Source organism: Vigna unguiculata, chromosome 8, assembly GCF_037176805.1.
Source record: "Vigna unguiculata cultivar grain cowpea cultivar isolate G323 ecotype 2 chromosome 8, ASM3717680v1, whole genome shotgun sequence".
NCBI lineage: Eukaryota > Viridiplantae > Streptophyta > Magnoliopsida > Fabales > Fabaceae > Vigna > Vigna unguiculata.
Window position 1 is genome coordinate 41,435,988 of NC_140799.1, and position 25,929 is coordinate 41,461,916.

The following is a 25,929-nucleotide window of genomic DNA, read 5'->3' on the forward strand; positions in this document are numbered from 1 at the left end:
CCACCATCAAAAGGAGCAATGGTTTTCTAATTCCAGTGATCTTTCCAATATTATCAATTCTGCACTTTTCTAGAAATAGCTTCCATAAGGGTCTGAGATACGATGGTGGGTGGTGTATCTGTTGTGGTGGAGTGGCACACTTGTCCATGTTTGTGCGTGGAAGCTCTGAGCACCACCACCACTCTCAGTGTTGTCTGCAATAGTCTCAGTCTCACTCTCAAGAGGAAACACTTGCAGACACGTGAACCCATGAAACTCACCACTTCCTTCCTTCAGAATCACACTGTTAACACAACTTTGAAGAATCAGAGCAGGCACAAGAAGAGGACCAAAACACTCACTATTGTCAACGAGCTCGGTGGCCAATATGAGGACACTTTTCACGATGTTAAAAAGGTACTCTAAATAGTAAAGAAATTGTTGAGTGTTGCTATAATCATGGTATGATATGACATGTAAAAGAATGTGATTAATTTTCTGTAATTTCTAATATTCATATATATATTACTGTTGCTTGTTTGCAATTTGACTAGCTTTATCTTTGGAACACATGCAGCAAATACTCAATTATTTCACATACAAGGCTGTGAGGACTGTTCTTAATCAGTTGTATGAGATGAATCCACCTCAATATACGTGGTTCTATAAGTAAGTCGATTACGTGTTGTTGCAAGAATGTTAATTTGTAATTAATTTTTCTGGTCGTTTTCATCATGTGACATGTAAAGTAGTTAAGTTCCTAAGTTTTTGACATGGTTGTTCAACCTGAACTTGTGAAAAAGAGCAGATTGCAGACATTCTGCATAGAAAGCTTCTGAATGTGTTGGTTCAGTATGATTATTTTACTTGAACTGGGTGATTCAATACCTATCTCATACTCGGATTTTAGATCATGGTTAGTGAGTATCTGTTAGGAATTTAAGTGAGTCTATGCCTTGTATTGAGTAAAGAGTATTTTGATATTTTGAGTTGAAAGTAGTATTAAATCTCTTACCTGAGTTTGACTCATTATTAGTATTAGATATTTCTAGTGAATTTTTACTCAAGAGACCTATCATTTGTATCAGAATAGATGGTTTTTTACATTCTCAGAGAGTTTCATGATATGAGACTGCATGAGTGAGTAACTCCATGAAATGGATATCGATGATACCTTTCACAGTTTGTAGTTTTCTGCAACATTTATCTGATAGAAACGTTAATTTGCTTTTCGTATGCATAGTAAAGTTTACTCTTTAGCTAATTGTTATTTTTTCCATGTTGACAGTTTCGTTGCAACAAACGATCCAGCGGATAGGAAACCTTTCTTACGATCTCTGGGGAAGGTAGGTGATCTGACAAGTTATATAATCTGCTGATAATTTTCAGAAAGTTGGTGGTTAGTTTTTTGTTTATTTATTTTTTTCTTTTGATTACTCTGTTGTAAATTTTCTACAATTTTGTAAGCAATTACATGTTTAAATTTGTCAAATGAAAAAGTACTACAACCAACATTTCTGGTGTCAATGTTTTCCAATAAAGAAAAACCATCCTCACAAGCATGCTGTGTCTAAAATACACTGCTTTCAGTCTAATGCTCTGACACAGAATATTGATTACATAATTTTCTGTAAAACACATGTTCTGATAGTTACATTTCACAGAGTGTTAACTGATGGAAGATATGTCATTTTTTTGCTTGACCCCATTGATAGGAGCGACATGAACTTGCTGAAAGAGTGATGATAACACGGCTTCACCTTTATGGCAAATGGATCAAGGTAATTGAACTCAAAATTATAACACTCTGTGAAGGGGTGATGCACTTAACAAAGTTATAACCTTTCTATTCTACATATCTTATTCCATGCAGAAATGTAATCACGCTGAGATATATCAAGAAATACATGATGAAAACTTGGAGTTGATGAGGGAAAGGCTTATGGAAACTGTAATATGGCCTTCAGATGACTCAAACACATGAAAAATCGATGAAGTTAGGACTTTCTTTGTTTTTTTCTTCAGTCTTTTAAATTTACCTCTTCCTAATCTAGGTGTAATTTTGGTTTCAGAGGCAATATGTTTCTCTCGATATTCATTTTTTATCCTCTTTTCTTAATAGTATAATGCATTCTGTAAGTTGTGTATATCTCTGTTTGAAATGAAGAATTTACAAGAGGGATGAAAATTTGTACACGTCTCGTTAGACCAATCGCTAGAAATAAGGACAATGATACTTTAACCTTTTTTTTTGATTCATTTTTAATCTATTATTTCAATAACCATTAGATCATGACATCACATCATTAAAAAGAATTAAAATAAATTATCTAATGGTGATTGAAGTAATAAATTAAAAGTGGGTTAAAATATCATTATCTTTATTATAATGAGAGGTAGAGGGAAAAGCTTAAACTAAATCATTCAAAAATAAAAAGAAAACTAAAGGTAGAGTTTGGAAACCCTCTTGCATCAAAAGCACGTTTAATACAACAAAAAAGTACTCAAGAATTTCTTCAAAGAATATTACTTGAGTAGCTGCCCGAAGGAGACGCAAACATTTGCTAAGTTGATCCTCATCGATCGAAAAAAAAAACTTAACTATTCTGATTACCCATCTCCTCATCTTTCTTAAAGGACTTTAAGACTCAATAAATTATTTAAAAGGATTAAGAACCATAGTTAATTCTTTTAAGTCTTAAACTTTTTGGGAAGAACTATAGTTGATTCAGTTACAAGTATTAATTTTCAAAATTAATAACTTCGTAAATTATTTCTGCTATGGACTAAAAGTTTTTCTATTCAAGTTTACATATTTATATTGGCTTTCCTTTTTTAAAATTCTTCTCATCAATATACACTTGTTTTAATTTAGTTAAATCCACAATTTTAGTTTCTCATTTTAAAATAAACATTTATCTACTGTTTTTTTTTATCTTTTTTATATTGCTTAATTTGTTAAGTCATTTTCTATAAATTAATGTTAGGTTCATAATTCATTTGAACCAAAATAAAATAAATAAGCAAGCAAAATTGGACCAAAATCACCAATCTAAATAGGTACCGAACATCTAAAATAGATTTGTTTGAGCAATTGATCGTATCTTTTGAACTGGAATAAGATTTTTAAAATATAATAACATGATTATTTTCTCTTTTCAAAATTTAAACCAACTTAAATACCTATTATTTCAAATAACTGAACTAAAGTATAACTCGACTCGATTTATATTAAATAAATTTTACTTATAATGGCAGCTATGCATGTAAAAAGGAGACCTATATTTTTCACCTGAGAAGTTATTTCTTAGTTTTGTCTAAACATTCATATTTTGATTATTTTTTGATAATAGTAGAAAAAAAAACAATTAGAAGGAGTGCAATACAAGTCTGTTTGGGATGTTATACAGAGATGGATTACATTATGACATCTCTTCTCACTCATCATACAAATTTGGCCAACTCATTTCGAAATGCATGTAGCTGATGTTATTACTATAAAATTTCTTGGTTAGTTTTTATCCAAAGACAAAATAGCTTCCTATTTCGCTAGAACTTCTAGGTTTTATGTTATACCAACCATTGTAAACTATCTCATTTTCAATGACATAATAAGTTTAATCTCTACTAATAAATAAATTAATTAATACGTTGCTACTAATAAAGTACACGTACTAAGTTTGGTTCACAAACTAATTTTTGGCACTAAATTACTAATGCATTCAGATTTTGAAACTAATTCTTTGGGACTGGTTAGAAAAACTGGTCATAGGCTTTTACCCCCTCCAAAAGAAACAGGAGTAATCGGATGACCCAGAAAATAATTTTTACGACACACGGAAAGATAAATTTCGATCATCACCCCCTTCACATTTTGCTTAAACATACAATTCACCCATTCGTCAGTGTTCCAGAAGAATCAGAATGAAATCGAAACTAAATTCTAAAACTGACATTTACTACTCATATAGTACAAGACTGAAGCCTGTAAATCTACTTTGATCCTCCGACTTACAAAAGATGATACATAGTGTGAGCAAGAGAGCCTTTGGTGTAACCTGGTCAGGAGTGCTCACAAAATTCAAAAACTTTCACACTGCTCTGACTGGTTCAAAATAATACGAGTAATTTTATACACCTGCAAAGGAAGCATGAAAAAAAACATGTATCAATTTGACAAAGTAGAATAGAATACCATGTTAAAAAAACTTCAAGGGAAGCATGATGAAAAACTAGTAGCGCCACAAAAAATAAAGTTAAAAAAGTGGCGATAAAGTATGAAAAACAATGAGGAAATAATAAATATTCATCCACGACCAGAAGACTACTTCGCAGACCCTAAACAAATATGAACATATCTCGAAGATGAAAGAAATAGAATCATAAGCTCACTGTATAAAGTTGCTTTCCTGTCATAGAATATTGAACCACTGCCAACTTTATACAGTTTTACCATCATGTTAACTGATCAAGGTTACGCAGGTATTAATAACTAAATAACAGCCAACAATACCAATTTTCCATAGAATAATAAAGTTTGCCAGTGGTCTCCCTAAATAGAATAGAAATGAACTTCTAGAAAAGATAACAAGGCATTGACATACATCCACTCATACGTACCATACTTGGTGCTGAAGCACAAGACTCGATACAACCTTACATGAGTTCTGTCGAGATTTCTCTTTGCCTGTAGCTCAAGGGATTTGAATGGAGTAACTGATTACAATTAATCATCACCATAAGTGATAATCTGCCCAAGTGCCTGTCTTGCACGAAGCTGCACCAACAAAAGAAAATTTATAAAATGACTGCAGGAAGTATTTCCACCAAAACAAATCTAAATGTGAATCTTTACATGTATTCAGTCTAGAGGAAGTAAAGAACAAGACTAGTTTGAAAGGAAGATTAAAAGACCTTCACATCCATGCAAGGATCATTAACCATCTTCTTGATTTGAGAAACAATTCCAACACTACGCAGTTTTACAATCCTACCAAATGCACCAGGACTTGAAGGAAATGTGAGATTTACTATGACCCAAAGGGCAGATGGGCGTAAACGACTGTCATTGCTCAGCAAAAACTGGCTAAAGAAAGAGTGAGACCCGTTTTCAGCTTTTGAAAAGAGTAGCTGCATGACGGCTTCTTTATGAGACTCATTTCCACATGCAATATTGCTGAGTAAGTACATCCCCTACACGGATAGATAAAAATCAGCTTGAAGAATAAGATTTCAATACAACATCAGTTTCTTTTTTCATATGCTCATTGTGCTATTTTGTTGTTATCATGTCAGGGACAAAGATACCATTACACTACCAGCGGAAATCCCTCTGTAATCTGTGTAAGGAGCAAGGATCTCTCATTGCATAAACAATTTTTTTAGAATTTCACTAGCGTAAACACATTTAATGAAACCAATCATATTTCCTTCCTCCATTACCTACAGCTCGTATTGTATAAAATAACCCAAAAAAGAGGGTTGACAGGTACAGAAAGGAAAACCATAACATAATCATAATATATATCATTAGATTCTAACATCAACAAGTAATGACTGTATTCAACCAATGAATGTTTCAAAAGCTATTTCCAACCTGTATCCCAATTTCAATTTTTGAAGATTTTTGCAATTGCCTTCCAACAGCACCCAGTATGATACCATCTTCAGCAAAAGCATATTCAACACAATCAATACATCCATCAACCAAATTGCGAACAAGGGCCAGAGCTTGTTCTTGAACAGAAGGCTCCGGATCTGCAGTGTATACAGAATCAATGAGAAGTTTTTTGGTACACGCCAATTGATCAGAAAAAGTAGGAACTGGCAATGAAGATCATTACCACAGATAAGGCTAGCTACAGAAAACGCTGTCAACTCCATGAAAACTTTTTCCTTACACTTTTTGTCCGCAAGAAATACCATGTTCCTCAAGGCCCATACAGCATTTAACCGTAAAGATGAATCCATAGACTTAGTCAATTGGACAAGCTCCTTAATACCTCCACATTTTATGAATCTTGACTTCTGTGGTGTAAAGTCGATCACTAGGTTGCTAATAGCACCAAGAGCCGCAACCTGGTAACATGGGAAAAATTATGTTTACCAATATTTATGAAAACTAACGAAGGGAAAACGCATTTGAACATGATCAATAGAAAAGTATAACTTTTGAGGAAAGAGAGAAAACAAAGTTTTGTGGAGAAAATGTCATATTGTATATAATTAAAGTTAAGCTTTTGATTTAATCATATAGGTTAACATGTATTCCATTTGTGATAACATTCAGACCAAGATAAAAAATGCTTCTAATGCTCACTAATTTTAGTTTATTCAACAATAACCAGATTTTCCTGTAACATGTCCATTTTCGTGTATTTGACACAATAAAAAAATACTTCTGAATATTACATTGTACAACAGTTTAATCCAAAAATTAACACTTTAAGTCAGATCACCCAACTCAGCATGATTGCCTTATTTTCTTATTTTGACAGATATTGTGTTTCTTTTTGTGTACATCTTATCTGCACATTTGTTGGCTACATTATAGGCTACTGTTTTGTTAATTGATTCTGTCATTATTTGGACAGATTCTATCTAGTCGTTTCCTTGTAATTAGCTGAAGTTTAGGATCTCTATTCTGTGTAAAGGATGATGCCTATTATCAATAAAAAATTTCAAGCAAGTCATTCACATTTCACAGTTTATATTTAGTACTGAACTATTCAAATATTCAATGGGCACATGTTGAAAAGAGTCAACACAAGCATGTACCGCCTTGAAAAAACCATCAACAAACATTAGTGGATAAATGGTGACCATTTCAAAAATAAAATATCCAACGGGTGATACAACATACAAACACAAAATGGAAACAAATACTGCAAATATTAATTATGACAAAAAAATCTACCAGTTTCCTAATTATTAGGCAAATAATATTGAGTTAATAAGAAATAATGAACTAGACCAAGTTAATCCATCAAGCACTTTACTAAAAGCCTAATCCCTAAACAATTCAAGTTCAGGCTTAATCCACAATCAATACAGGAACAGGTGAGAGAATACAATCCAGGTTATCATCAGAATAGCTTGCACATATTAACCATACATTATACTTGTAATTGATATTTTAACCCTCAGATTCCACTGTTTAGATTTCAATCCTTTAGCATGATCGGCTGGCAATTTCCTGTCTGTACTTCTCCAGGAAAGAAAGCCAGCATATACTGAATTTAACTTACAAACAAACAACTAGGAACATCGTAAATGTGATAAACATACTTGGACAGAAGTAGAACAATCAGATAGAAGCCGAACCAAAGTAGTGATAATCCTTTCACTGGTGAAATAACCTGCACTCAAATTCTGAATAAAATTTTATGAGAACTATTTATACATAGCATGAAAGGCAGAGTGTCATGAGTCACAAGTTATGCACCTTGATTGAGCGTGAGACATTTTTTAAGCAAATGCAAGCTGCAGTGCGAACATTGGCATCATCATAGGTTAGGGCATCAACTAATATATTCAAGACCTGTATTCACAAACAGTGAAGCAGAAATTGCAAGTGGACTTAGTATCTAAGTTCATAGTTTAGAGGGGGGCAAATATTTCCATTACAAGATTCAGAAGAAACACAAATAGCTTATCATCTAATCCATGTATCAGGAAGAAACACATTACACAATGTCAAACATGCTCAATTGCTCATGTTGCAGTGAGTATATCTAAAGCACATCAATAAATGCTAAAGTAACTACCACCCATATATAATTCAATTCAATACCATTTCATCATGTTAATAACCAATTGGGGGATTCCATTTTTTACACCAGATTCTGGTACAATTAGTTGACATATTTACAAAAGTAAGCAAAAATCGCACAAGCTATTTCTGGTGAAAAACTAAGCAAAAATCGCATTTACATGGAAGCTTCAGTATGTTTAACTGAGCAAGTGCTTCCAGTAAGAAAAAAAAAATGAGCCTGATGACACAACCTAAAAAAAGTTAACCATTTAATAGAGAATAAATACAAAGCATACCAACAAACGAAAGAAAAAAGTTGGTTGAAACCCACAGCACCAGTTTCCAGCCAGTCTGTATCTTAAAAACCCTTAAACTGTGTTTAACATTAAGCTAAATTGTTGTAGAAAATAACTGCAAGTACACGCAAACATGGAAATGTGATGATAAAGACAAACCATTACAACATGTACGTAGCCAAAATTACAATGACACAAAAAAGAGACACAAGAGACAAAAGAAAAACACAATAATAACATTATAGAGAAGGCTACATTGCAGTAGATCAGTATCAGGGTTACATTTGTAGGTTTCCGTTTAATTTTCATTTGTTGTCTACATTTTCCAAAGCAAGGAAGACAACAATACATGGGGTGGGGGGAATTAAAAAATGGTTCTTGGAAAAAAAAATATAAGAGTTTTACTAATAGTTTCCATGAAACAACAGACCTGCAATGACAGAAACTTAGACCGGCAACACTCCAATTTTGAGCAAAGAGCAGCTAAGGCTAGAAATATTCCTTCAAGACGTTCGGGATGTAAAGCACAATTTTGCAGGTGATTGTTGAACTTATCAATAGCATTTGCCTCAAATGCTAATTTCTGCGCATCTTCTTTTTCAGCAACTAAACTAGAAAAGGCAAAGCAAGCATTGTCTCCAACTTTACCGGAATCATCCAAGAGCTCAAGTAAAATATTTATCAATTTGGTTTCAATTCCTGTGTCTTGTAGATAGCAAGAAGATGAATTCTTTACACAAATCAGGCACAAGGTTGCTAATAACCTTGTCTGAGAATATCTGTCCTTGGTTAATTCAATTATTGAACTCAAAGCTCTTCGATTTTGAAGGTCCACAAATTTAGAGACAACTTCTGGATTGTTTTTAAGAATTGCGGCAATGGACTCTAAACTAGAATCTCGTTGGCTTAGAGAACCATCAAGAAGACTAATAAGTTTTTCTAAAGCACCAGCACGGCATAATATATTTTGTTCATCACTTGTCTCACAAGAATGAATAACAATGCTTGCACCTAGTCCAGTAAGATTTTCATTGCCACTTTTCAGTAGTGAAAGAAGAAATCCCATGTCTTGTTCTTTATAAAAATCATACTTCGGAGCTAGTTTTGATTGATAAATCATTCTTAAAGAGCGAGCAGCAGCATCCACAACCTGAAACCAAAAGGAGTCAGGTCTATTAGATCATTTGAAAGGAGAAAAATAACAGGTATATCACATTATTAATGTATAAAGGTTAGGGAGGTATGTTTTGTCGTACCCACTGCATGACTCAGTAGAATAAAAGGCATAAAGAAGTCTTGAAAAATATTAAGGTTAAATAGAAACAATAACAAATGCACTTCCTGAAACCTGTCATTCAACCTACACTAAAATATGAAAGTACAAAATGATTAACTTGGTAGATCATGTCCACACCCCACAGACTGCATTAGATCGTAATCTATCTACCCCTCACAACTATTGTCAACAGCCTAAATACCCAACAGATGCAGCCAAACAAAAGCAACATTTATTCAAGCATACATCGGACTCAAAAATGTTTCATGTATGAAGCCAAGTCTTCGCCCTTCCAATTTCTTTACTAATAGCATTCGCATAACGTTCCATTTTCCTATCCCTTGGCATTACTACTCCACCCTATCATGCATCTCCTAAATTGCATAACCGCCGTATTCATCACTCTGCAAAAAAATATACGCAGTTCTTGCCGTTACCATAGTAACCAGTACCAACAGAAACGTAATAAGGTTACACTACATCAACATGACACAACCTAACAAAGACATAGGAAGACAGGATGACGGACAAACTAAAATACACACATTCAAAAAACTGCAGTTGGTTACAAGATAAACACATGACTATTTCCAAACAGTTATTCCATTCCTAACTTCCAATGTATCACAGAGAAATGCAAACAGCGGTTCATCTTTTCTTCCAATAGCAACATCATCTTAAGCACCAATGTCTGAGAAACAAAACACGCATAAGAAACTCGAGTAAAAAACCGCTGTAACTAATCGAATTTACCTTGTCGTCAGCGGCAGAGAGGAGCCGGATTAAATGAGGGAAAGCTCCGGCGTCGAGAACGGCTCGGACGCCGGCGTCGACGCCGCAGGCGAAGCTGCCAAGCGCTGCAGCGGACTGGACGATGAGGCTGGATTCGGGAGTGGAATCAGCATCAGCGCCGGCGAGAACAGCAGCGAGGACGGGAACGGCGCCGAGCTTGATGTAGGAGAGTTTTTTGGTGCGGTTGCCGATGATCTGGTTCTTTACCTCTCGAATGGCTTTGAGTTTGATTTCGCAATCGGAGGAGGCGAGGCGGTGGAGAATCAGATCGGAGGAAGGACGCGTGGCCGGCATAGTGGCAGCGGAGGAAGGTCATGCACCGCGGAGGAGAAGGCGCGGCAACCTTCTCATTCCTGAACTAGGATGGCAGAGGAGAAGACAGATCTTTTTCGTTTGTTTCTTGAATTAATTAGTTATTAATTTTTAGGAGAGGGAAAAAATTAGGGGTATTAATTTATGAACGGATAATATAGTGTTGCTGTTCAACCCCCTTCACAATTTGGAAATGGCGCCCTTTCTTTCAATTTCTGCTTCGATACTCGTTTTATCTAAACATAACACCAATTTTAAAATTTATTATGCATTGCATCTTGTACTTTATATTTTAAATAAATAAATAAGTTACGTGTATTAAAATTTAAATTCTAAAAGATATTATTTGCATTCCAAATTTTTTTTTACAAAATTCTAAACTAGTACATAACTAATTTTAAAACTTTTTTTATAGATCACATTATTTTTCTAGAGGTAGCCAATGCTTTGTTACCTTTTGTTTTAGTTTTTCTTTCCTCGAATTTGAATCCTTTTTATAGCTAAGCCATGCATGGTAAAAGTTCTGAACGAAAGAAATAAACGAGTTAAGTAAAGCCGTTGAATTTGAACAAAATAATAGTAATTACTCGTTTAGTTTTTGTATACAAACTTTATTTTTTGTCTTAATAGTGGAAATTATCTATTTTAATTGCTTGCTTAGATATACCATTTCAGTCTCTTTTAATTCTTACATATACATTTAAAGTTATCAAAATTAAAAATGGTACGCATAGAAATTTAAAAAAATATATATATTTTAAGTATCAGAATCAAAAGTCAAAGTTTATTTAAGACAAAAATTATTAATCGAATAAAAATAAAACAACCAACGCCAGAGTGGAACATTTAATTCAGATGAACCATACTTTAAAAATAACATTATTGCATAAATGTTGTGAATAAATAAGGGAAAAAGAAATGAGAGAATTGCTATACAAAAGAATTTTACAGTTAGAGAAAGAGGCGAGATTTTTTTTTTTCCTGCACCAGCTAGGAATTATGTTAACCGTATTAGCATAATATATCAGAAACTAAACAGCAAAGAAACTGCGTGACACTTCGCACAGCATCAGAGTGAGAAGAAACTAAACACTTTAGAAATCAAAATTGCAGGCCCGAACGAATTCTAATTCATAGTCAACATACTTTGTCCAAAGTGGCTTGAATTGAGACATTGCAATGTCAAGCCATGGTTTCATGTTGCCGTTGAAGTGCACCACTGCTGCATTCTTGATCTCATCCATGCCAATGCTTGGGTTATAGCCAAGTCCCAGAACATGCCATGACTTGTGCAGTGGCTTTGTTGTTGAGTAATATGTGATTAGACCCGGTGGCAATGTCCCTAATTTCCATAGAGTTCTGTTCTCGTTCTGCAGCAACATGAGCACAACACGTTAAACATAAAATGACATAGTCCCTAAATTTGGCCGAGTCGTCCTAGACCTGGTCGGCCCTAATCTAAATTCGGCCGAATCGTCTTCTGGTGAGTCGATTCCAACCGAAATTCGGCCGAGTCAGCTCCAGCCAAAATTTGACCGAGTCAGCTTAAGTCGAAATTTGACCGAGTTAGTCCTGACCGAAATTCAACCGAATTGGATTTACATTGGATATTGAAAAATCTAATCCATGCACACCCTTAATACTAAGTGTTGCCTATATGTCCAATTATATATTTTAAAACAATATTTTTCATGTTTAAAAAAGAGCCCATGAGCTGCCTGACCCATAGGGCTTTTGTGGACATTTTGCCCCATCTGAATTTGCAGCCTCTAGCACCATTGCTAGTGATGTAAGCAGTATCATAATGTGGAACTTAATAGTGTTATTAGACATCATGTAAAATACTAGATGTTGTTTGAGAATGAAAAAATAATGAATGACTAAAGTGTTGTGGTAAAATACTAAGTAAGAGTTAAGTCTTACAAGATTCTGCCAGTAATGATACTCTTCTGTGCATTTTGTCCTCCTCCAGGCATCCAAATCAAAGAAGTTCATTCCATAAGCCCATGCACAAGCCTTTGGACTGAATTTTTCTCGAATCAAGGGGTGTGAGAAATTCATGTACTGTGCATATCTATGGAATGAGCCGAAACATGTTTCTACAGCTCCATTCACCTTGCCATCCATATCAATCTTCCATAGCCCAGTAAGGTCCTTCTGAACAACAATGTCATCATCCAAAAACAAAATTTTATGCAGTTTTGGATACATTTCCGGCAAGTAGAACCTTAAATGGTTCAATATTGACAAATATTTGGGATTCCTAAACTTCATATTGGTTGTGTCCTTTGTAGCATTCTCGAGCTTGTTCTCAAAGTAAAATCTTTGCAGGTTAGCAGACTCCAATTGTCGAAGAACTGGCACATAAGAAGAATTCAGGAACTTGTAATCCTCCACTGCCTTAACCTCAATGTGTGCACCACTATAATCCTTCAGCTTAAACATCACCTGCATTGCTCCAAGGTTCATCTTATCAGTCACTACATGAAACACATGCTTGTGCGGCTCCTTTGCATTCTTCATTGCCGAATTGACCACAACAGATGCTGCAAGAACATTGTCTGAGAATAAGGCATAGTGGTACAACTTAGGATCTTGAACTTCTGGAGGTGTAGGCTTTCCCTCATCTGAATACTTTTCAGGATGAGCGATCCTCTCTTCCATCAACCTCATGGAGAGACAATGCAAGCCCTTTGAAATCGACTTGGCAGCAATTAGGCTTGAGAAAGCTCCTTGTTTCTTTGCCTTTGTTAACTGCTCATTCACAGAAAAAATTGTATCCTTCAACTTCTGAATCTTGAGCTGGTTATCAAAGGACTCCTTTGCATCCCCGATCACCTGGCGTGTGGTTTTAATGCGCTCTTTCACTTCCTTCTCCAATTGACGAAGCACTGATTCATCAATATGGGATAAATCATCGCCAAAGAGAGGCCTGTATTTGGGTTTGTTCATTAGAGCCATGAAGTTGCGAGATAGCTCTGCGAAAACCCTAACAAGCTTTGAGCTCTCAAGCTTGACCTTGCGTGCATAAGAAGCATACAGAAGAGCCAGAGAGCGATGATCATCGGCTTGTTTGCGAATCTGGTCCAAACGAGGCTTGAGGGGATCTGTTTTCAGAGCAAGAATGGGTCTCCTTGTTGATTCAAATCCATGTGCAACACCACCATTAGCATCCTAGTTCACCAGCACAACAGAATAGTGACCTAGCTTCATCAAAAAAATTCATTTCCCAGGAAAACAGAAGGACGAACAAAGAAAATAATAAAGATTTTCCCTTTCCATAAGTGACATTTCCACTGAAAAATCCCTAGACTACAATCAAAATAAGCCCTGTTTGTTTCACAATAAAATCAGCACTGATCAAGGCTAGTTCAAAAGCATAACAACAATATTTGTCTTTTCTCAGGAAAAGTGAACAAATTAAAGAAAATAACATACTTTTTCCGTTTTCTATCCATTGAAAATTTCTCAAACAATCAAAACGCATGCCCTGTTTGTTTCAAATTATAATTTGCACACGTCAAGGCTGGTTCAAAAGCATAACAACAATGTTTGTCCTTTCTCAGAAAACGAAAACAAATTAAACAAAATAATAAACTTGTTTCCTTTTCTAGTAGTGGCATTTCCTTTGAAATTTTCCTCGACTACGAGAACTAAACAAATCAAACAAAACATACCCTGTTTCTTTTCCAATAAAATTATCACGCATCAAGCCTAGTTCAAAAATACAAAAACTAATTAATCTACCTTCATCAATCTCTGTACTTTCCAATAATAGAAAAATCCAAACTTCTATCATTTCCGACATCACTGTCATCTCTGTTACCCGAGAAAATTACTAAATTAGCTCGCAACTAGGTCCGAAGAGGATTGGATCCCAACCCATTTCAACCCCTGCGATAAGGTCCAAAACTAACCCCACCCCACCAATTTTCTCTTCGAATTAAGCTAACCCAAATTGGAAATGAACCATAATTTGAAAAATAAAAATAAAAAAGTGCGTGTTCCCCTGGAGAAATCACAGAACGGAAACAAAATATAAGGGGTTGAAGATTACCGTGTGATGGGAGGAATGAGAATGCGTGACGAGAAAAGATAGAGCGAGGACAATGCAGAAGGCGATGGACATAGCAGAACTGGAGAGAGTGATAGTTGAAATGGTGGAACGTGGAAATCGAGGATTCACCATTTTGGTGTGAGCTTCAGAGAGAGTGATGTTGGATTGATTCAAAAGAAGCGTCACTCGCTGGCTCGCCCAACTCAACAAATCAAAATCATGAACTCTGGTTTTCTCTATCACCACCTTTTTCGCAAAGAAAGACAGAAAATTAAGGCGCAGATTTCACATATTTTTTGGTAGAGTTTAACTCCAGAGTTGCGGAGTAATTGTTTGAAAACACGAACAAAAATAATATAAACATGAAATTTTAGACTCAAATACGAAAAGAAAAAATTAACACAAGCATGAACTTTTAGACTCGAATACGAAAAAAAAAACACCATATAAAGATAAAACATAAATCGTTCGTTAAAAAATTGATTGAGATAATAATATTAAATTGAGTGTGTTTTTAATGATTTAAATTAATTAATGCATGAAAATACGTAATACTAACAAACTTTTCGTTTTAATTAAAACTAGTTTTTTGAGTTCTTCTTATACGTGTGATTCTATTTTAAATATTTTGTTAATAATGATGTCAGGTTTGAAAATTACATATATTATAAAATGAAAGTTAGTTTTAAGTTAAAAGGAGTTAAATCGTGGGTGATAAAAAGGGTCAACTTCATTTATTTAGCCCTAATTTGACACTTAATAACCAAAAACAGGTTGGAACAGTGTCTAAATGAGAAGCCAGATGAAAAGTTTCACTCGTTACACCTATTAGTAGCTTACGGACGAGTCTAAAACATTTTTAAAAGAGGAAATATTTATTATTATTATTATTATTATTATTGTAAAAATAATTTATGTAGGTAATTTTCTGTCAATGTTATAAAATATAAAAACAATTTAATTAAAATTTCATCTTAGTATTAGTATCTTATTTTATTCATGTACTAGTTTTAAATACATACAGGGTTGATATCTGTGAATGTGTTTATTACAAGTGATTTAGAGATTGACAAAAAAAATAATATATTTTTAAATTTATAATTATGTTTTAAATAGAATTAACGTGAAAAATTTATAATTTAGAAAATCAATATGTATGTAAAAACAATATTGTAAAAATATAAAGACAACGTATATGCAAAAATAAACTTCATAAAAATATAAATGATAAGTAAAAATATACAGAGTATATTTGTTAAAATTACAAATTAGTGTAAGAATATATTGGTGTAATATGTATTGTTAGATTCATCAAATATGTGTTATAGACACGTCTAATTAGAATATGGACATGTTTGTCTAATGTATATTTTTATATTTGTGTAATCATTATTTGTATATACTCATATAATTGCAAAACTCGTCTAATCGCATAATTGTAAGAGTAATCTAATATGCATTAATAAACTTATGTAATATATGTATGAACAAACTCGTCAGATATATATTGTTAAACTCATGTAATCAATGTATAGACAGAATTGTCTAATATGTATTTTTAATTAAACTCGTTCAAGCAATGTATGAAATGACTTGTATAGTGTTTTTTTGTTATACTCGCATAATAAGTATATGAAGAGACTCGTCTAATGTATATTTTTATACTCGTATAATGTTTTTACTTGTACTCATATAATAAATATATAAACATATTTGTTTAATGTGTATTGCAATATTCATACAACAAATTAATAAAGAAACATATTTAGTGTGTATTAATAGACTTGTATATGAAACTACTTGTCTAATGTATATTAATAGAATTATTAATATATGAATGTATAATGTTATACTCATTTAATTAATATTTTGATAAACTCATTTAATATATTTTTTTCTTTATTTATCTAATTAATGTATTCCCACACTTGTTTAATGCAATACCTACCTACCTACATGTTGCAAATGGGAAGTGGGGCAGAAGAAGATGCATTTAATTTTTGAGAATAACGTTAGGCAACAACCGCAGCAAGACTTTAAAAGTGTGTGTATATATATATATATATATATATATATATATATATATATATATATATATATATATATGTAAGTATTTATTCAATATAAATTAGGTAGAAAAAAAGAAATTAGTTGTATGTAAATTTTTTACAAAAATATTGTGTGAAAATTGATTTTACATTGGTCAATTTGATCAGTGGACTACCTCACTTACATTGTTATTACAAAGAAGTAGTTTATAATCACTTCCATTTTACATAAGAAAATATGATCTTAAATTTAAATTTTTTAATGAATTCATTTTTGGTTATGGAAAATACTAACGCGATTATTTAAAGATACAAAAGTAAAATAACTATGAAACTACACTATGAAAATGACATAACATTAGTAAGTTGTGCAATTCGTGCTTTAAATCAATCTTGAAAGTTAAAATGGTAAGAAATTTCATCGTTGGTACAAGATAGAGGAGGTGTCCCTCCTTTTACAAATAAAAATACTAAATTTACGATATCAACTTATTATATTAAATACTAAACATATTTAATTCATTACAATATATCATTGTCTAAAAGTCTAAAAATTAATATAATAAGATGTACTATACAAGAATGCCATAAATACAAACATTGCTTAATTAAATCACCGTATTGTATTAATCTGTCCTTTCAAAGATTTGTAAAATGGAGAAACTTCTTCAAATATTAAAAAGCCAAAATAATTATTTTTAATTCGTTTAAAGTATTTATAAAACTATATTTTCTTACAAACAAAAACTAATGTAATATATATTTAAAATACTATCTGAATAATCATTTTCTGAAAATAAAGAAGAGAAAAATATCAATTTAATTCACAAACATTAATCACTTAGCCCTAAAACGTCAGAAATAAACAATTGATAACTTATTTACACGTTTGTCATCAATCATTTTTTATGTCTGATTCTAATGGATCAGACCTAAAATTGCAAACATAAAATATCTATTTTATATTATTGCCTATAGGTAAAAAGAAAAATAAAATTACACAATGTTATTTTCCACAAATAGTTACTCATCTAACTTTTTGCTATATTTAAAAACATTAATTAGTAGTAGCAACTAACAAATTTTAATACATCGATACATGTCTCAATCACCAACATACTATCACCAACATACTATAAAGATATCCCTTCATCCACTCTCGAAGAAGAATAAATGTGAAAAGAGATCTTGAAAAAAACAAAAGCAAAATACGCTGAAAAAGTTAATGGAATGGCCCATGACATGTTCCATCATATTTCTTTATGGACTTCTAATGGAAAATGCTTCTGTTTTGTTGGAATCAATAATGTGTTGTGTAAATGCTTTCACTTCTATTACATTGGTCTCTTCGAATATTTTTCGATTTTTTTTAAGTTTTACATTGATTATATGATAACATAATTTCATAATATACAGGTGAGGTGCAAATTTTATTTTACAAATTAATTTTTAGGATTGAATTAAGTTTAAAATTTATTTTTAATAATTTTAATTATTTATTGAGTTATAAAATTAGTAAACACATTCAAATATTAATTGAATATATTTTAACAAATATTTTTAATTAATAATCTTAAAGATATTAATCACTTTCATGCTATTTTCCCATCACACACTTCGTTGATTCACATTCAGACAGGTGCATTTGTTAATGTGTAACCACAAGCATGATGATGGATTTGGTAAAGAATAATTTTTTTAATACTCTTTCAATTATTGTGTTGTGTAATAGCTGAAACACCTAATACACAAACTTTAATCTAAGAAATTAGAGTGTGAATCAAAAACACAAATCAATGGACAGAGGTAATAAGAACTTAAAATATCCAAAAATATTAGACATTTTTCAATATTGTTATTATTTTCTATTTTATGAGAAAAAATATAAAGAATATAGTCAAAGAAAATCATGATACTAGTTGCACTGAGTTTTTATGCACCTACTTCAAAGCATTATTTTTGGCTTACATGAATTTCATTCACATTGCTCAAATTATGAAAGTGGAAGTGCTCGATTTCAACACTTGTTTACTTTGAGCATAGCTGAACACATGTCATCCACTTAAAATGTAGTTAGATCTATTTGTGTTCATACAAAGTGTCAAATTTATTAATATCTCACCCACTTTATTTAACCAATAAACAAAAAAAAAAAAAACAATAACTAAAAGGTTCAATAATAAAAATATAACAGTTATATAATGTATCGAGTTATTTTTGAAATTATGACATCGCTCTTTATCATGAAAATTAATACAATTTTCTATAAATTAAGATAATATTGACACGACACATTATCTTAACTAATAAAATAAAAACATTAAATTACAATACGGTACTAATTAACGTCTATTATCATGAAATACTTTCTTAATTTTTTTTTTCATAATTTAAAATTGACGAGTTAATTTGTTTTCTAAAATCTAACTTTTCGCTGGCACGTATTTACGTAAACTTTACGTTTGTCATATTTTTTTATTTTTCCTGTAAATGTAATGATGTTTTCTCTCTGTATTCTCTTAACTAAAAATTGACGAGAGATTTTTTTTTTTTTGTTTGGAAGATGTATAATGGTTACATTTTTTGTATATAGTAATTGCAAAGATAATTAAACTTACCAATATGATAAACTTACCATCATAACACATGGACATAAATGCTTTCACGTGGAAATCAATTTAGGTGAATATATGATAAAATCTAATAAATATACTTGAATTTTACATCTATTGTGAAAATACATTAGAGTAAGTTACAGTCATCATTCTTAATTCTTTTTTGAATTTCCTCATATAATATTATTTTTTGGAGACCCATAAAAGATCGCTTAACTATTTCAACATTATATAAACATTTTTTATAAATTCCACTATGTAGCCAAGTTAATTGTCATACTTATGGAACAATAGAGATATTATATTACGAGTATTTTTAAAAAAATTATTGAAATATTATCTTAATTTACTCAATATATTACTAATAAAATTAATAAGTAAAATTCATTCTGTGATTCATATTCCCATGTAACAGAAAAGACAAAAAGCTTAAATAATGTTTACACTTAGTACCTGATTTTGAATGGGTTGATCCATGCAATGAGCAAGGTGAAATTCACCTTAAATAGGATGTATTAGAAAGAGGAAACTTCACTCCAAAACCGTGTCAGTTCCCACACACTCAACCAACCATTCTTATTTCATTTCCATTGGCTTCATTGGACTCACCCTTTTCTCTCTTTCTCTCTCAATTTTGTTTTTCCCCATTCATTTTCTGGGGCTGTTTTTCTGCAATTCACAGACAGCTTAGATTACTTCATCATGGTCTCTTGATCGCGCTTTGCGTTTGGGTGGTGAGAAACTAAATTACCCTTTGTTGTTTCTGTAATTTATAATGTTCATACGTTCAAGCATAGTTATTATATATTCTGGCTTTGACTGATTGCGAGATTGGAGGCGCTTGTTTTGGAAGTTTTTAAATTTCTATCTGTGTTTTTTTTTTTCAATAACTGGAAGTTGTTGGGTGTGATTTGTGCAGGGAAAGAGAAGAACTTGGGGAGCTTAAAAACCGGTTTTGTTTTTGCTTTGCATTTGGGTGTGATAGAGTTCCCTTCCCTTTTTTCCTTTGAAAAGCATCTGCAACCATGCGAGTGTGGACCCTTTTGCTGCTGCTGCTGCTGCTACTACTACTTAGGAGTGATGCTGTGCACTCCGATTCTGAGTACTTGATTGGTGTTGGAAGTTATGACATTACTGGTCCTGCAGCTGATGTCAATATGATGGGTTATGCTAACGCGGAGCAAATTGCATCTGGGGTTCACTTCAGGCTGCGAGCTAGAGCTTTTATTGTTGCTCAGCCTGAGGGTAACCGGGTAGTGTTTGTGAACCTCGATGCTTGCATGGCTTCTCAGCTTGTGGTCATCAAAGTGATTGAGAGGCTGAAAGCAAGGTATCAATAATGACTTCTTTAATCTCATTACTCTCAAGAGATTACTATGATAACTTATAGAAATTATGGAAGATTGATTATAGCACAGATTTTCTTATAACCGCCAAGCCAAACAAGCCACTCATGGCTTGCCAAATAACTGCCTGCGCCTTTCAGGCTTAGAGTTTGAGGGGTTGTGGACCATCTTGGTGAGTAAATAGGTCACAAATGGCTGACCTCATTGGTAAGTCTGGCCATTTACTGTGATCAACTCACTCTAACACGCTACCAGTGGAGAGGCCCTAAGGCTTTAGGAGTCATAGGCCTCTCAGATCTTGAGGTCCGGTATGATACAGTTCTAGATCCTCCTCACATGCAGCTAATGACCACTCACTCCACCTGCCAGAAAAAAAGGAGGTGAACCGTTGGAGGACACACTTGTTCAATAGGCATGACTGACCCTGGTCACACCAAGTGATGTTTGTTTGAATCTGACCTGGGTTTCTTGAGTTCACATTGAGCTTTAGGACTCTCCAGCGAGTGTGTTCTCAAACATGAATAGCAGCTGATGTTTCCATTTAATTTTGTTTGATCCCTATTTTATGTGCCTGATCTTGCACTGAATTTTGTTTGACAGATATGGTGACCTTTACACTGAAAAGAATGTGGCTATTAGTGGAATTCACACTCATGCTGGTCCTGGGGGTTATCTCCAATATGTCGTGTACATTGTGACATCTCTTGGGTTTGTTCGGCAGTCATTTGATGTCATTGTCGATGGCATTGTGAATACTGTAGTCCAAGCCCATGAAAATCTACGGCCAGGATCAATATTTGTCAATAAGGGTAAGGAAAGGCTCGTCATTCCTTCTCTGTCCTTTATCCCTTGGTTGCTTATAAAAAACGGAAGCACATGTGGGTAAATTTTGCATCCTGTTAAAGCATGTCAGAAAAAAATGAAAAAGTTGAGGAAGCAAGTTGGTTAGTTTTAGTTTTACATCCAGGTTCAGTTGTCTGTGTCATCAGCATCAATTTCTTTAAATTTCATATTCAAAATTTATTCTTTAGAGATGAAAAGATCCGGAAATTATAAAAACAAGTGGATCGTCACGTATTCATCATAAAAAGCAGGTAATTTACAGAAATAGTGCAAGGATCTTGCATTGCCCTTCACTCGTACGTGAGACACTTAGCCTATTGTGTCATTTTCTTCTAGGCTGCTGTGTTTTACTGACATATTTTTTATCTGTATTAAGAATTTGTTTATCATCATTTTGAAGCCATTAATGTATTTGCTAGCAAGTGCTTTTGTTGTTGGTAGCCAAACGTTAGCCTATTGTGTCATTTCTGCCCTCTCTTTGGTGATATCTGATGGTTTGAGATAAATTATCTCCAACTTTCAGGAGAGCTCTTAGATGCTGGTGTAAATCGCAGTCCCAGTGCTTATCTCAACAACCCTGAGGCAGAGAGAAGCAAATACAAGTATAATGTTGATAAAGAAATGACTTTGTTGAAGTTTGTTGATGATGAATGGGGTCCTTCGGGAAGTTTCAATTGGTTTGCCACTCATGGTACTTCAATGAGCCGAACAAACTCGTTAATTAGTGGGGATAATAAGGGTGCAGCTGCACGATTTATGGAAGACTGGTTTGAGCGAAAAGGGTCTGTAAGAATGGATTCTGTTGGATTAGAAAATGATGGAATCCCTCGAAGAATTTCAAACATAATTCCCAACGTTCATGATACATGTAAGTTTTTTGCTTTTAGCTATATGGATGCGCCAAGTACCTTCTCTTCCATTTAGTACATGCATTAAATAACTTCGGATTTTGCAAGTGTATGCCATGGGAGTCCATTGTTCTAGCATGAAATGGTGGTTTAACCAAAGGATTTCTCCCCTTTTTTGTTAAAAACTGGATTACATAAAAATGTCTTATCATATTTTAGAATATATTAGATTATCCTTTAACCTGTTTTTTGCGTTATCTTTGAGGATTTGTACCATATTTCCTTATTTAATCATGTTTTGTTTATTAATTAGTTAAGGTTATGGTTAGTATAAATAAAGGCTAGTTCTCTAGATCTTATGAACAAACAGAATGCCTGTTTGTTCTCAAGGGTGTCCTTTTTTTGGTGGTGTGTTAGAGCTCCTTTTTGTCATTGTCACCACTGCCTTGGTTCTCTATTCTGTATACAAATCTGGGCCTAGTTTCTCATTTATTGAGCATTTAGGTGGGCTGCTTAACTGATTGTTTTGCTGTTTCTGGAGCTTGTTTGGCTGTCCCAATTTTGTTTTGAAGGTTCTTTTGGTGGAGTGCTGCCCCAATTTTAGTTTGTTGCGCTCTTGTTGTTTGCCGCCAGTGCTCGGTTTGTTTCATTTCTCTTGTTGTTCGGTAGCTACACTTATCCTGTGCACTTTGTTTTGGTTTTTTGGCCAGTTTCTCTCTCTTATTCGAGGGTTGTGCTAACCAAAACACAAGGTATAACAAGACATGCAAAGCCTCCAAACAAAGAGTATGCAAAACCAAAAATAAGCAGAACAGAGGGTAATGTGGGGGATTAATTCATGTAGTTAGTTACATGGTTTCTGAACTCTGATCCGGGGCTTGTAAGTTTTACAAGTCTTGTCATGAAGTCTTGATAGTGGGGTTGTCTATGTACTTTTAAAAGATTAAAATATCCTGACTGAGCAAACTTGTGAACCATGCATGTGATACCTTTCTTTATATATGTGCTATAAGTAGATCATAAAATGGTGGATATCTGATAACAATAGTAATTAATAAATGAATATGCTTTTAATGTCACTTCAAACTTAATGGTGCAGACCATAAATTACTGGAGATTGCAGCCTCATTCCAATCTCCTCCTGGTAAACCTGCAACCAAAATTTCAAGTGTGGCTCGACGTGTGAGAGGTGTCCTTAGGCAGGTTGACAAGCCTAAATTTGTATCTGCATTTTGTCAATCAAACTGTGGAGATGTTAGTCCAAATGTGCTTGGAGCTTTTTGTATAGACACTGGTCGACCTTGTGACTTCAATCATAGTACATGTGGAGGAAAGAATGAATTGTGCTATGGCCGAGGACCTGGGTAATTTTTTTTTTGGATGATCATTGCTTCTTAATTTCTTACAAAATTCCGAAGGCTTCGTGATTTTTGCTAAAGTGCCCCCTATGAATTGACGTGGCAGTTATCCAGATGAATTTGAAAGTACTCGTATTATAGGAGAGAGACAGTTTAGAAAAGCTGTGGAGCTATTCAATGGAGCATCTGAACAGATTAAAGGGAAGGTTGATTTCCGACATGCTTTCATAGATTTGTCCCAGCTTGAGGTAAATCTTTCTAGAGTTGGTGTTTCTGAGGTCGTAAAAACATGCCCTGCTGCAATGGGATTCGCTTTTGCTGCTGGAACAACAGATGGACCTGGAGCTTTTGACTTTAAGCAAGGTGATGATCAGGTAACCTTCATCAAGAACCTAGCTTAACTATTATCCTAGCGTTGTATTCTTAAATAATCTTAGAAGTTTGCATATTCTTTTTAATCGTATGTCAGGGAAATCCTTTCTGGAAGCTGGTTCGCAACTTAATTAAAACACCAGGCAAGGAGCAAATAGACTGTCAACACCCAAAGCCCATTTTGCTTGATACTGGTGAAATGAAGCTACCATATGATTGGGCAGTAAGTGACTCAATGATAAGGAATAACATGTGTTATAATCTCCTAGCTCATTTCAATTATGTTGTGTTATCTGAAGTATAAAAAGATGGAGGATTGATGGGAATAGAGACTATTTCAGCAGATTATTTACTTTCCTCAGAGTTTTGGATAACTTTTCCTGGCACGTCCACTATAATTTCCTTACTAAATTCAGTAAAGCTGATTGGAAACTGATTTTATAGTATCACTCTTGCGCATCTAGAAGTCTTTTTTTTTCTTCATATAGAAGTCCTATTATGCATTTTCTCCAGTTATTATGCCAAATGTTTTTCCAGGACCTGTATTTAACGTTATTTGATGATATCTCTTTCTAATATCACAAGGCACTTTTACTAATGTGAACCTTGATTATCTCATGTTCAATTGCAGCCTTCAATACTTCCAATCCAGATCCTCCGAGTTGGGCAGTTTGTTATTCTTAGTGTACCTGGAGGTATGAGCTCATGGTCAAAATTTCTTATAGTGTTATTATTGGAATTTCTATTTTCCGCGTTTTGAAGCATTCAAGTTTCAACAACCCACAACCTTGGACAAATGGGAATAAAAAATCAATGCCTTGCTTAATATTCGATGTCTTATTTCATTTCCCTTGCAGATTGATATTTGAATTTGTAGTGTTTGTGAATTGTTGTGAGCCTATGCATTTCTTTGAATTCTCATGCTTTTAGTAACTGTTTTAATTCTGACAGAATTCACAACAATGGCTGGGAGACGACTTCGTGATGCAGTCAGAACAGTGCTAAGTGGCAACAAAGGCTTCGGTAGCAACATTCATGTTGTTATAGCGGGGTTGACCAATACTTATTCACAGTATGTGACTACTTACGAAGAGTACGAGATGCAGAGATATGAGGTCAGTTACACTTGTGAAAAGAGACATAAAGCATGGAACAAACACTTTTAGATTACTGCAGCATTAGTAAAAGTTTATGCTTGTAGCTATGCAACTTATTATCAAATAACATAATTTCATATTGGCAAGAGATGTAATAATGCAACCATCATGTTCATCTTCTTAACTTCAATTTTCATGTTACCAGGGTGCTTCCACGCTGTACGGTCCACACACACTGAGTGCTTACATTCAGGAGTTTACGAAGCTTGCACGTGCTCTCATCAGTGGTCAGCCAGTAGAACCAGGTCCTCAGCCCCCAGATCTCTTAGATAAGCAAATAAGCCTCTTAACTCCGGTTGTGATGGATGCAACCCCTATTGGTGTGAAGTTCGGGGATTGTAGCTCTGATGTTCCCAAAAACTCCACCTTTAAGCGAGGTGACATGGTGTCTGTTACTTTCTGGTCTGCATGCCCTCGTAATGACCTTATGACTGAAGGTACATTTTCCCTGGTGGAATTTCTCCAAGGAAAGACTACTTGGGTTTCTGCTTATGATGATGATGATTTTTGCTTGCGCTTCAAATGGTCAAGGCCTTTCAAACTCAGTTCTCACAGTAAAGCCACCATAGAATGGAGAATCCCACAGGATGCAACTCCTGGTGTATACAGAATCAAACATTTTGGGGCTGCAAAAGGTTTATTAGGGTCAATTCGTCACTTTGCAGGTTCATCTAGTGCATTTGTAGTTGCATAGAAAAGGGAGGGATACTATTTGATGATGATACATGTTCAATGGTCTGTATTCTATTAGAGAACTGAATTATAACACACTACATTAAATCAAGGATGATTCCATTGCTTACTGTTTGTTACGTACTATTCTCTATCTCCTTTCCTACGCACTCTCTAACTAACCAATTTCTTTATATTTTTTTTC

The 25,929-nt window shown here is 33.8% G+C and overlaps 4 protein-coding genes across 6 annotated transcripts; 2 read left to right on the forward strand and 2 right to left on the reverse strand.

Moving 5' to 3' along the window:
* Window positions 1–2,126, forward strand: LOC114193949 (chaperonin-like RbcX protein 2, chloroplastic). Its single transcript, XM_028083955.2, has 5 exons — window positions 1–396; window positions 557–648; window positions 1,268–1,325; window positions 1,695–1,760; window positions 1,853–2,126. Exons 1-5 carry the CDS (start codon window positions 103–105, stop codon window positions 1,961–1,963), a joined length of 621 nt encoding a protein of 206 aa, XP_027939756.2. The 5' UTR covers window positions 1–102; the 3' UTR covers window positions 1,964–2,126.
* Window positions 2,127–3,824: 1,698 nt separating this feature from the next.
* Window positions 3,825–10,581, reverse strand: LOC114193288 (uncharacterized). Of its 3 annotated transcripts, none has more exons than XM_028083020.2 (9): window positions 10,058–10,581; window positions 8,459–9,178; window positions 7,424–7,519; window positions 7,267–7,350; window positions 5,880–6,057; window positions 5,576–5,736; window positions 4,894–5,172; window positions 4,600–4,756; window positions 3,825–4,117 (listed from the first exon to the last, which is right to left on the reverse strand). In XM_028083020.2, the coding sequence occupies exons 1-8, from the start codon at window positions 10,388–10,390 to the stop codon at window positions 4,706–4,708; spliced, it is 1,902 nt and encodes a 633-aa protein (XP_027938821.2). In that variant the 5' UTR covers window positions 10,391–10,581; the 3' UTR covers window positions 3,825–4,117; window positions 4,600–4,705. The 3 variants fall into 3 exon arrangements, with proteins under 3 accessions (XP_027938821.2, XP_027938820.2, XP_027938818.2); XM_028083019.2 differs by having other exon boundaries at window positions 4,584–4,756; window positions 5,823–6,057; window positions 10,058–10,577; XM_028083017.2 differs by having other exon boundaries at window positions 5,823–6,057; window positions 10,058–10,576.
* Window positions 10,582–11,274: 693 nt separating this feature from the next.
* LOC114193674 (galacturonosyltransferase 8-like) lies at window positions 11,275–14,814 on the reverse strand. The gene is made up of 3 exons (XM_028083559.2): window positions 14,466–14,814; window positions 12,332–13,582; window positions 11,275–11,778 (listed from the first exon to the last, which is right to left on the reverse strand). Exons 1-3 carry the CDS (start codon window positions 14,595–14,597, stop codon window positions 11,503–11,505), a joined length of 1,659 nt encoding a protein of 552 aa, XP_027939360.1. The 5' UTR covers window positions 14,598–14,814; the 3' UTR covers window positions 11,275–11,502.
* A 4,838-nt stretch (window positions 14,815–19,652) lies between these two features.
* On the forward strand, window positions 19,653–25,864 carry LOC114194394 (neutral ceramidase 1-like). The gene is made up of 10 exons (XM_028084581.2): window positions 19,653–19,862; window positions 20,048–20,458; window positions 21,075–21,283; window positions 21,841–22,185; window positions 23,265–23,529; window positions 23,630–23,897; window positions 23,993–24,118; window positions 24,527–24,590; window positions 24,847–25,010; window positions 25,198–25,864. The coding sequence occupies exons 2-10, from the start codon at window positions 20,154–20,156 to the stop codon at window positions 25,744–25,746; spliced, it is 2,295 nt and encodes a 764-aa protein (XP_027940382.2). The 5' UTR covers window positions 19,653–19,862; window positions 20,048–20,153; the 3' UTR covers window positions 25,747–25,864.
* The last annotated feature ends 65 nt before the right edge of the window (window positions 25,865–25,929 follow it).